We start from the raw sequence: 12,447 nt of genomic DNA on the forward strand, positions 1-12,447 counted from the left end.
GCCAGCTGACTGTGATTTGCCATTAATTACAAACATCCAACATGGGCCAATCACAGATGCACCTGTTGCATTCCACAGCAGCAGATAACCATTGTTTACATTTTGTTCCTGAGGCCTTTCAGCTTCTCAGGAGGAAAAATCCTAAGGAAAGGATTTTCCATAAAAGATGTCTCTGACAGGACAGATGGATCCACATTTTCCATCTGCCTTCCCTCCACAAGCAGCAGCTCTGAGGGAGATGGACAGCCCAGGGCAATCATGGCTCTCCTGGCTTGCACAAGGCACTGACCTCTGGTCTGTATCCCATCTAAAATAAGTGTCATTTTATAGCCATACCCACCTGCCATGACCAAAAACCCATCTGGGAAGCAATGAAATGTGCTTTAATTACACATTGAAGAACAGTGGAAGTGTTACTCTCTCCCACAGACTCACAGTGCAGGAAGCTTCATTCATCATAAAATTTTAATGGGATCACAGGCTGAGGAATTGCATTCTGCCTCTGTGGCTGAGTGCTGGCAGTGACTTCAGGCAGCTGCAGGTCCCCACCTGGCTGCCCTTAAAGGCCATGAGGAGGGAGAGCAGTGCAGCATCTCCCAGCCCTTGCTGCTCTCTCTGTGTGTTCCCAGGTTTTGGTGCCTCAGAGCCACAATGGGAGCATGAACACAGGGAGAGGAGCAGGGCAGGGTGTGGAGAGGAGCCCTGGAGGTGAAGAAGGAGGAGGCTGAGCTCTGCTGAAGGCGCTGAGCTGCACAAACACCTGAAATGAGCTCACCAGTCTCATCTGCACAAACACCACCTCCCAAGCCCTGCTTTATCTGACCTCTGTGCCCACAATAATAATGGCAGAGCAACAGAAAGTTCTCTAATGTTCCTGCAGTTGGAATAAAGTAATCCCACTAGGAATAAAATGTCCAGCAATTACCGTGCCAGGTATTGTCCTGATTTATCAAATTGCAGTTGAAAGTCAAGAAGAGTTGAGGAGACAGTGATAAAACATCTGATCTCAACTCTGACTCTCAATTACCCTCCTGGCCAGCACAGTATTTCATCCAGAGCAATTGTTATTTCTCTCTTCATCTTCAAAAATCATCACTCAAACTGGGAATTTTGCACTCCTCATGTTCTGCCTGCTCTCTGTGAGGAGCTGCCAAGGGGATGCTGAGGTTTAGGGAATCACAAACCTCCTGCTGCAAGGTAGAGCACATGGAGGGAAAGCAAAGCTTCACCCCTGTGAGACACAGGCTCCTTTTTGGGCCCTCCAGTCTGCAGAAGGATGGCAAAGGTGCCTCCTGTCGTGTTTGCTTGGTGGGCAGAGCCCTTCCAGGCCCTGGGGACAGCAGTGGGCAGAGGGCAGGAGAGGCACAGCTGGTCCTGCTGAGGAGGTTCCCATCCCAGCCCTTGTTCCTGGAGCACTGGGGGCAGCTCTGGTGCATGGAAAAGGAGGATGTGGAACTGTTGGAGAAGTCCAGAGGAGGCCATGGAGTTGCTGAGGCTTCCCTGTGGAGAGAGGCTGAGAGAGCTGGGGCTGTTCAGCCTGGAGGAGAGAAGGTTGTGTGGAGACCTCAGAGCACCTTCCCAGGGTGTGAAGGGGCTACAGGGAAGGGGAGAGTGGCTCTTCCTCAGGAACTGCAGTGACAGGACAAGGGGAATGGGATCCAAATGAAAGAGGAGACATTTAGATTATGTTAGGAAGGAATTGTTCCCTGTGAGGGTGGGCAGGCCCTGGCACAGGGTGCCCAGAGCAGTTGTGGCTGCCCCTGGATCCCTGGCAGTGCCCAAAGCCAGGCTGGACAGGGCTTGGAGCACCCTGGGACAGTGGAAGGTGAGCTTTAAATGATGAGCTTTAAAGTCCCTCCCAGCCCAAAGCATTCAGTGATTCCATGATCCCACGCTTGTCTCTGGGCTGGGCCATGCCACGGTGGCAGTGTGGATGTTCTGGTGGCCCCACCTTGGTGAGGCACAGCAGGAGGAGGAGCTGGAGGTGCTGTGCTGGGTCTGACACCCAACCTGTGCCTGGCACTGCCAGCCTGAGGGTCCTGGTGCCCAGAGCCAGCTCCCAGGGCTACAGCTCGTGTCCTTTGTGACCGTGTTCACAGGGGTCCCAAGACGAGGGAAGAGATGAGGATCTGACTCCATGTTTTAGAAGGCTGATTTTTTTATTTCATGATATATGTTATATTAAAACTGTACTAAAAGAATAGAAGAAAGGATTTCATCAGAAGGCGAGCTGGGAAGGCAGGAAAAGAATGATAATAAAATCTTGTGACTGACCAGAGAGTCTGAGACAGCTGGGCTGTGATTGGCCATTAATTAGAAACAACCACATAAGACCAATCACAGATGCACCTGTTGCATTCCACAGCAGCAGATAATCATTGTTTACATTTTGTTCCTGAGGCCTCTCAGTTTCTCAGGAGGAAAAATCTTAAGGAAAGGATTTTTCATAAAATGTGTCTGTGACAGTCCCTCCCCATGGACTCACTCTGCATGCCAGCACCTTTGGCAACAGGGACACTGGCCAAGGCTCAGATCTGCCCTGGGTGGGCACCAGGACCTCACCAAGGTTGGCACAAGGTCCCTGCTCCCAGCGTGTGCTGCAGCTGTCAGGGACCTGGGATTTGTCAGAGGAAGTTCTTTCCTTTGATCCTTCTCTCAGTATTTCCCTTCCACTCCGTCACCTCAGCAATGATAACACAGATGTAGCAAAGTGTCCTCCCAGCCCTGTTGGGGCATTGGTGGCCCCACAGCTCATAGTGGTGCCACAGGAGAATCCACAGGTGAGGAGCAGACTCTCCCCACACACCCTGGCTGTTTGGGAGGCTGTGTCCTGCTGGGGCCGTGGGATGTTGTGGACATTCCCCATTTCTGTGGGAGCCAGGCATGGCACCCCCCTGGGGCAGTGCTTGAAGGGTTAACAGCACTGAGATGCTGCTGCTGAGCTTTGTTAAACCCCTTATTACACCCACGGCACTGCTAATTATGTGTTCATTAACCAAAGTCAATTAGCCAGGGCTCTCCCTGCCCCTTCACATCCCTGTCCATCATTAGCTCAAAATCTGGGAATTCCTGCCTTGGTCCTGCCCTGCAAACCCTGCCCCAAAGCTGCTCCAGAGCCTTTTGAGGACCCAACCAGTGCTCTTTGACTTGAACTGGGAGCTCCACAGCTCATCCTGCCCCAGAACATCACCCTGCCTTTGGGGCAACTGTAGAGGAGGCGAAGGGGAGCCAATATCCTTCTTCAAATATGGGAAAAATTACCGCGACAAGGAAAGCAATAAATTCTTGCCCACGTTCAAAAGCAAGGGATTTGCTTTGTAGGGAGAGAGATTTAGGTTATCTGCCCGGAATTTAAAGGTTTTTAAAGGGAGGTTAGGCACACAGGCGAGGTTTAGGGAGAGCTCACCCTGCCCTGAGGCTTCTTGAGACCCAGCTACTGAATTTTCCAGTGCTGTTAATAACAGACCCAGGGTTCAGAGCAGGGAGAAGCTCCCCCAGCTCCACCAGCCCTGCCTGGCCCAGGGCCCCAGGTCCTGACCCTCCAGGCTGGGCTGAACCCCGTGGTTGAACTGGATGTGTCCTTCCAGCACTTGCAGAGAGGTAAAAGTAGAGAACAGCTAATTGGAAAGGCAGAGAGTGACAGGACAAGTGGGAATGGATTTAAACTGAAAGAGAAGAAATTCAGGATATTGAGAAGGATTTTTCCCTTGTGAGGGTGGGGAAGCTCTGGCACAGGGTGCCCAGAGAAGCTGTGGCTGCCCCTGGATCCCTGGAAATGTCCAAGGCCAGGCTGGAGCATCCTGGGGCAGTGGAAGGTGTCCTGCCCATGGCAGAGGATGTGTCACAGACACATTTTATGAAAAATCCTTTCATTAGGATTTTTTCTCCTGAGAAGCTGAGAGGCCTCAGAGGAAAAGAAAACAATAATTATCTGCTGCTGTGGAATGCAATAGGTGCATTTGTGATTGGTCTCATGTAGTTGTTTGTAATTAATGGCCAATCACAGTCAGCTGGCTTGGACTCTGGTCAGTCACAAGGTTTTATTATCATTCCATTCCTTTCTATTCCTTGCTAACCTTCTGGTGAAATTCTTTTTTCTTTTCTTTTAGTATAGTTTTAATATAATATCTATCATAAGATAATAAATCAAGCCTTCTGAAACATGGAGTCAAATCCTCGTCTCTTCCCTAGTTCTGGGACTCCTGCGAACACCAGCACAGGGATGGGTTGAGATGGGCTTTAAGGTCCCTTCATCCCAAACCACTCTGTGTCTGTCTCTGTGATGGTGGACGGCAGGCTCAGCTCCCAGTCCCTTCCCTGGAGCAATTCCAGCCCCATGACAATTAGCCAACAGCTGGAACACCATTTAAGCACAGCTGCCATCATGCAAATTTAGAGATTAGCAGGGATTAAAGTGGTTTGGAAAGCCCCACAATTTCTCATTAATGCTCCAGGCCCTCTAATAGCCAACTGCCCTCCATTCCCCAGATGGCCCCACATGCCCAGGGCTGGAGATGGGTCACTGTGCCCTCGTGGTGCCCCAGAGCAGCCTCCAGCCCTTGCACAGAAGCAGAAGTGCTTCTCTTCTGCTCTGCAGAAATGTAGGGAGGTGGCCAGAAAGCTGTCAAAATGTGGTTATTGCTTTGCACAGCTGCCCCTAAATTGTCAAGGTCACCTTTCAGTGGCTCCCTGGGGTGATGCCCCACAAACCTCCTCAGTGGGGGTCTGCAAAGGGCTCCAAATCCACGGCCACAGTGACCCAAAGGTGACAGAGCTGGGGATGGACATCAGGGGGATGGACAGCATGGGTGGCACCTTCCTTCAGAGGGGACAAACCACAGGCACCTGGTGGCACCAAGGCCCCCGTGATGATCCCTTCCAGACCTTCCAGATGCTCTCTCTGGAGGAAATCCTGTCTCCTTGCTGTCACGGACATCTTTTATAGAAAATCCTTTCCTTAGGATTTTTCCTCCTGAGAAGCTGAAAGGCCTCAGGAACAAAATGTAAACATTGATTATCTGCTGCTGTGGGATGCAACAGGTGCATCTGTGATTAGCCCATGTTGGATGTTTGTAATTAATGGCCAATCACAGTCAGCTGGCTTGGACAGAGAGCCAAGCCACAAACCTTTGTTATCATTCTTTGCTATTCTATTCTTAGCCAGCCTTCTGATGAAATCCTTTCTTCTATTATTTTAGTATAGTTTTAATGTAATATATATTATAAAATAATAAACCAGCCTTCTGAACCATGGAGTCTGATCCTTTTCTCTTCCCGCAACCCGAGACCCCTGTGAACACTGTCACACCTTGCTATGATAACCCCAGAAAGGTTTTCATAATATTCCATTTTCCCCCCTTATTTTAACCATTGTGTATTTATTATGACATTAGTTACTTTGATATTGCAGAGTGAGAAGAGGGTGGGGCAGGTGAGGATGTGGTGGGACAGGAGAGAGGGTTGGAAAGCTGAGGAGGACAAGGCAGAGGCCACATCCAGGATGTCCCCCAGAAAAAGGAGAGACTGCTTCAGCTCTACTTTTCATATGTTTTATTATAAAGAAAGGTAAGATAAGCATTGTGAACCGAATGTGCCAGGTGCTGCTAAAGCAGCACCCTCAAACAAAATAAAAAATAAAAAACCCCAAAAATGCACCTTATGAGAAACTGTAATTATGCTCTCTAATTTTTTCATAAATAGACAAAAATCATTGTCAGCAATTTTTTTAAATAGATGGACATATGGCGGGAAAAAAATAATAATGCCATACAACATGGATATAAATTGTCCATTTCTTGCTGTACAAATAATAGAAACAAGTTTGGCAGGCTTTTTTTGTTGTTTTTTTATACACATCTCCCTTCTATGTATAACTAAAAAATGTGCTACAATTAATATAAAATGCTTTTACTATAAAGTAAACTACTAATTTCTCTCACAAAAAAATCTTAAAGATGTCTTTAGCACAGCTCTAAAACACTTAGTAAACTACTTACAACTATCCAACAAATTATATTTTCATGATCTCTTTCACATTTGTCCTCTCATAGTTTGCCTTCTGCTCTCTCCCCCACCTACGTAGCAATAGTTTTTATTTATTTTTGTAATTTTTTTGTCGCCAGACCATCCAAGGCCTTTGCATGTACAATATTCACACAAACTTCACATTTTCTTGCACAAAGTTTAGTGCTGTTAGCAAGTCAAAAGAGTGCATCCTCCTACTGAGCTGGCCTAATGCTGCAGGACACCAGACCTGGGTTTATGCTGCGTCTAAAAGCAGTTCACTAGGAAAATAGTCCATAGCTAAGCTGATGGCAAGCAGAAAAACGGTGTCCTTAGTTTAACTTCATCATTTTTTTGTTGGTTTTGCGCTTGTTTTATTATTTTTATTTGAATTTTCTCTCTTTATTTCTTTTTTTGTTCTTTGCGGTTTACGAGGTGGGGTTTTTTTGGGGGGAGGTGGTGGGAGGGGGGAAAACTTCCACAGAAAGTAGACCTATTTTTTTTTTTTTGTTTAGAGTTCAAAAAGAAAAGGGAAAAAAAAAAAGAGAAAACTGCTCTTAGAGCCTGGAAACGAAGCCAGCGCCGAGGTGCGGTGGAGCCGCGCCGCCCGTCCGACCGCTCGTGCCTCCGGGGGCTGGAGCATTGACCCTCTCAAGTGTCCTTCTGGTGAGCCTCCTCCAAGGGGTGCTGAGCCTTAGGTGAGGTAGAGTGCCTTGTCCCTTGGCAGCATGCTGTAGGAGAGAGAGAGGCAGTGAGACAGCACGGAAGGCACAGCTGGCACAGCTGGCACACGGTTTGTGCCATGCCGCGGCTTTCAGGGTGATGCCGTTTTCATTTTTATTCTTTCATATTGATGCCTTAAGTTTTTAGCTTTATATTTTCCAGACCCTGTACTGCACTAGTGTATAACTCTGGTGACACTCCTTCTAGAGTGCCTTGTCCTTTGGCAGCATGCTGTAGGAGAGAGAGAGGCAGTGAGACAGCAGGGATGGCACAGCTGGCACAGCTGGCATGCGGTTTGTGCCACACCATGGCCTCTAGGGTGATGCCCTTTTCATTTTTATTCTTTCATGCTGATGCCTTAAGTTTTTAGCTTTTCTATTTTCCAGACCCTGTACTGCACTGGTGTATAACTGAACTTCTTGTAGAGTGTCAGAAAGCTCTCCTCACATTTTGGTCAGACAGAACAATCCTTTTCCAGAGTGCCTTATCCCTTGGCAGCATGCTGTAAGAGACAGCAGGGAAGGCACAGCTGGCACAGCTGGCACACGGTTTGTGCCATGACCTGACTTTCAGGGTGATGCTGTTTTCATTTTAACCTTTTTTTCTTTCATACTGATGCCTTAAATTTTACCTGTAATATTTTCTAGATCCTGCATTAGTGTATAACTCTGAACTCCTTGTACAGTGTCAGTAAGCTCTCTTCACATTTTGGTCAGACAGAACAATCCTTTTCCAGATGGGAACCAAGGGCATCATTGCAGCCTCAGGCCCAAAAAAGTATAAACAAAAGTGAATTGGGGAGAGCAAAGTGGGGGAATGTGACTTCATTACCTGTAATTGGACAATTAACCCCTGATATGCAAATAGACCAAACTTATATCTGTGTGAAAAACTTGTGACTTTTATCTATCTCGGGTGTAGCCTCTGCCAGGCTCTTGCTCTGACCAAGGTGTATCCATTGAAGGCCTTCAATAAGTACCTACTTTATTCCTTTAATTCTGTCTAGCCTCTGTTCTAGGTAGACACTCCAAGGCATCAATTTGTTCTCTGTATTCTTTACACATATATTTGTTGTATTAGTGGCCAGTTTTCCCTGTAGTTTTCCATGCTCTTTCCCTAGGTAAAAAGAGAAAACATATTCCAAAGAGCCTGTCCTATCTTGGCTCTCCCTGGCAACCAAGGTGGAAAAACAGCTTTTCAGAGACATTTCCATCAACAAAGTACCAGTCCCATGTGAGGGGGGGAAGACTTAGAAGGGAATTTACCTATGGGTGGGAGTTGCATCACCACTTGTGCTTCTAATTGCTGCTTCTTGTCAATGATGCTAATTTACCAAATTTCTAAAACTGCCTGCACCCCCGTGGGGGTGGGCTTTTGTGGACATTATTCCATAACTGCCCCTGAAGGCCTCCAACAAAGACCAGCTTTCATATCACCTCCTGTACTAATATAATTTCAAATGTGAGTGTTGTTTCATGTACAGGTTGAAAAAGGCATCAAGGGCACAAAACACAGGTGGGCTGCACACAGAGGAACCACAGCAGGATCATTCAGGTTGGAAAACCCCCCTAAGATCAAGCCCAACCATTCTCCCAGCCCTGCCAAACCATGTCCCCAAGTGTCACATCCACGTGGCTTTTAAAGCCCCCTCAGGGATGGTGCCCCCACCACTGCCCTGGGCAGCTCTTCCAGTGCTTGACCAGTCTTTTCCTGCAGATTTTTTTTCCAAATACCCAATCTAAACCTCCCCTGGTGCAACTTGAAGCTGTTTCATCTTGTCCTGTCCCTTGTTACCTGGGAGAAAAGCCCAACCTGGCTACACCTCAATCAGGGGATAGCCCTCACCTAACCCTAGGGGTAACCCTAACTCCAACCCTAAATTTCAGGCTGTAGAGATTGAGAAGGTTCCCCTGAGAGGGATGCAGGGCAGGGCCAGTGCTGAGGGTCCCTGCAGATCCCACCAGCAGCACGTTGGAATGCTGTGCCTGGGATCAGCCCCAGGGCCACCATCCCCTGCTTCACCACACCTGAGGCTGAGCCAAGCAGGTTTAGAGAGTGAATTTTGGATCAAATGTGCTCATTCTCACACTACATAAGGAGAGCCCAAAGAGGGAGCCCAGATGCTCTTTTTTCTGGGACATAGTACAGAGAGAAGTGGCTGAAGTCCCTCTCCCCTGGCTGATGATCTGTGGGGCTTTTGGTCTGAGATTCAGGACTTCCAATGGGACTTATACAATGGAAAAATCACCAGCTCCATAAAGACATCTTGGGTTTAGAAAGTGTTAAAGTTAAAAGTCTTGGGAGGTTCTGGTGTGGGTGTGTTTGTGAGTGGAGTAATAGGGAAGGGGCAGACAGCAGAGCAGGGCTGGTGTTGATAGAGCTGTCTTCTGACAGAGTCAAGAGCCCACCCTCTGCTAATCTCCACATTTTATAATCTGCATTTAAAATGCACAGCCTTCCCTCCTGCACTCAGAAAAGATTTATTGCCGCTGAGCAGCAGCGAGGTATTCCAGTCCTAAAACTTCATTAATTTTACACAGCATGCTGCAGAGCATTTCCCAGTTCATTACGAAGTATTACCATAAATAATTGAATCCAAACTAAGTGCAGTTGTGATGGGTTATCTTTGCCTTTTTATAGTGTTTGCTCATTTAGCTGCTGATTTAGAAAATTCTCCCCTTTGGAGAGGATCAGTTCATTGTTGGAAGGAATTAGGGAGGTTATAAATGTCTGGATGTAGTGGCTGTACATTGGGTTTTGTGCCTCGACAAGGTGTAATGGACAGTTCCCCAACTTTTAGCCTAAATCAGAGGAGGGGAAAGTTGCTAATGGATGACAAAAAGAGGGGGGAAATGTTGTTGCTAAAGGATGACAAAAAGAACCTAATCCATGCCTTAAAACAAGAGGAAATTCATAGAAAGATTAATCCAGTTCAGTGTTACCCCAAAAATACCTAAATGTGATGAAAGGTAAATCACAGAATGTTTTAGCATGGAAGGGACACAACCCCTGGAGAAAGTTTTTCTGGAGAGGTTTGTAATCAGAAAGGAGATTGTGGAGAGATTTGTGATCAGAAAACAAGGCAGGAAAAACAAGGGAGGTGCTTTGAGGGGTTAAAATTGAATTAGGGATTAAGAAAGGTTTGCACATGATTGTAAACCAAGCTGCACCTCTGGTGGAGGTGAGGCAGCTCCCCTGGAGAAAATCCCTGTGGAACAGAGGAATTCAGTGCCTGGGAAAGAGCAAGTGCCAGAACCAGGCTGTCAGGTGAGGGAGACAGGGGACTGCAAAAGGAGTTTGTGATGTGGTGGCAAAAAAGCATTGAAATTGTGTGCTGCAGTCACTTGTGGGAAGTGATAGTCAAACACCAAGCAGGAGCTGAGAAATGCTCCCATGTCTTTGCTCACAATCTAGGAGAGCTTGGGCTTCAGCCCAGAAAGAGCCAGGAAAATTGGATGGAAGTCAGTAAGCACGAAGTCATTAAGAATAGGGAGAGCAGGAGGTAAGGAACATTTAAAACTCTCTCTCCAGCATGGCTGAGTTATGAATCAAGGAGTGTCTGCTCACAGCATCCCAGAATTTGCAGGGCATGAGGGAAGAAGTGTCATTTGATGGCATTTTAACTAGCAAGCCTAGGCTGGGAAACAAAAATCCCTACAGCAGTTCCCTGATTAGATAGAGAAGGACAGAGAGAAAGACAACATTGTCAGTTTTTCTGAAGTTATCTGGATGACAAACACAAAAGAAAACGAGGCTTGGGAGGTTTTACCCCAGCTAACCCAGTGCCAACGGATGTTGGAAGCTAAAGAAATATCAAGGTTAGACATGAAATAAAATTCATAACCCAACAGGGCAGTCTGTGTGCTGGGGAGGTTGGGATGATCCTCTCTGCCAGGAATCTGGGGCTCTGCAGCTCAGTCACATCCCATCAAAAACAATCCCTTCTCTTTCCAGCCAGGTTTTGTTCACTCCTCACAGTGCTGCTTTAATTGCAATTAAGCTGAATGCACTTCTGAGGTTGAAATGGGCCAGATATTCCTAGGGCAGCACTGATGGACCAAACCCATGGAGACAACATCCCTTTATCACTGCTGTGCCCAAGATCTGCTGAGGGTTGGACCCACCCAGCTAATGAAAGGTGCTGTGGAGGAGCCCAATGACAACTCTGAATGTCACTTGGAAATCAGTGCAGAGGTGAAGATTCAGGGAGATCATGGAATCCTAGAGTGGATTGGGTGGGAATGGGCCTTAAAGCTCATCTTGTTCCTATGGACAACTCCCACTGTCCCAGGCTGCTCCCAGCCCTGTCCAGCCTGGCCTTGGGCACTGCCAGGGATCCAGGGGCAGCCCCAGCTGCTCTGGGCACCCTGTGCCAGGGCTGCCCACCCTCTCAGGGAACAATTCCCTCCCAGTATTCCATCTAACCCTGCCCTGGCAGTGAGAAGCTGTAGGGGGATAGAATATAAGAAAATAAAGGTAGTACAGAAAGTAATCTTACCCCTAAGGAGTTGCAGCTGGGTTAATTATCAAAGATTAGGAGCAGGCCTGACCTTAACAGGCCACAGCTGTAACCAGTGAGAAGAAGAGTGTTATGAAAGAGTGGGGTGATGGTTGAGAAGGGAACTAGAGTCAGTTGGCTGCTGTGAGAAGAAGGAAGAGTTGGTGCTTAGAGGAGCTGCCTAGGAGAAACATCAAGGAGGTGTGAAACTCTTGCAATAAGGAGACAATAATATGGAACCTTTGCAGTGTAATGACAACAGGAAGCCATTCCCCTTTGCCCCATCCTTCCCTGCCCTGGCTGAGGAGATCCAGATCATCTCTTCTCTTGCCTTGTGAGCAGCCTTGAGGCACAGGGAGCTGCATATGTCTGTGACTGCTCCAGCTGATGCAGAGGGGGCTCTGAGGCTGCAAATCCCAGGGTAGCAGAAACAGGAGGTGAGGGCACTGCTGGCACACCAGGTTTGCAATAAATGAGAACAATCCAGCTTTGGGCACTGCTGTGCCTTCAGTCACAAGAGATGGCTCCTTCCTCAGCACACACTATGACATTTTCAGTGCACTAAGCACTTTCTGCAGGACTGATCTCTATCCATCTGAGTTCCTTGCTGTTATCTACTCTAATAATTATCTGGAAGTCTCTGCATAATCTGTCTGTTTTTTTTTTTCTTTTTTTTTTTTTTCCAGGAAGCTGTGATAAACCCATGAAATTTGATATTTCTGCTGTGACAAAGGCATGAAATGCATGAGCTTTGATCATGAATTGCATGGGCCCTCTGCTTACAGTGTGGCACTGCAGCCAGATGTCACAGAGCTTGTTTTAGCAACACAGGACTCAGTCCCCACTGCTCTGGGAACATTTCACCTGTTTCTGGAGTGCCCTGGGCTTTCTGCATAGGACCCAGGCAGTGGGATTTGCACAGGGAATCAAATGTTTTCCCAGCTGATCCCTTAGAAGTGATGCTTATTTCTAGGGAATTTCATTCCTGGGATCTGCCCAGCACCTCTGGAAATTGGGATTCATGTGCCACAGCCCCCCAGGCACCTTCAGCATTTTGCCCATGACAGGTGAAATGACTTTTACAATCAGGTCCTGGTCCTGTTCCCTCTTCCAGAAGTCTCTGCAGAGACTTCAGGAAGGAGCATGCAAAGGTCAGAGCTATCCATGTCCCTGAGCCCCTGGGGCAGGCAGGCAGCAGAGATATTCTAATGGATCAGGCAGTT

General features: G+C 47.5%; 1 protein-coding gene across 2 annotated transcripts in view; it reads right to left on the reverse strand.

Moving 5' to 3' along the window:
* Positions 1 to 5,535: 5,535 nt before the first annotated feature.
* TOX2 (TOX high mobility group box family member 2) overlaps positions 5,536 to 12,447 on the reverse strand; it is a 174,494-nt gene continuing 167,582 nt past the window's right edge. Inside the window, exon 9 of one of the 2 annotated variants that reach the window (XM_074553938.1) lies at positions 5,536 to 6,734. In XM_074553938.1, the coding sequence (XP_074410039.1) occupies positions 6,698 to 6,734 (37 nt within the window). In that variant the 3' untranslated portion in view covers positions 5,536 to 6,697. Of the gene's footprint in view, positions 7,229 to 12,447 lie in introns of both variants that reach the window. The other variant, XM_074553937.1, reaches the window with a different exon arrangement.

This window comes from Zonotrichia albicollis, chromosome 17 (assembly GCF_047830755.1).
Source record: "Zonotrichia albicollis isolate bZonAlb1 chromosome 17, bZonAlb1.hap1, whole genome shotgun sequence".
Classification (NCBI taxonomy): domain Eukaryota; kingdom Metazoa; phylum Chordata; class Aves; order Passeriformes; family Passerellidae; genus Zonotrichia; species Zonotrichia albicollis.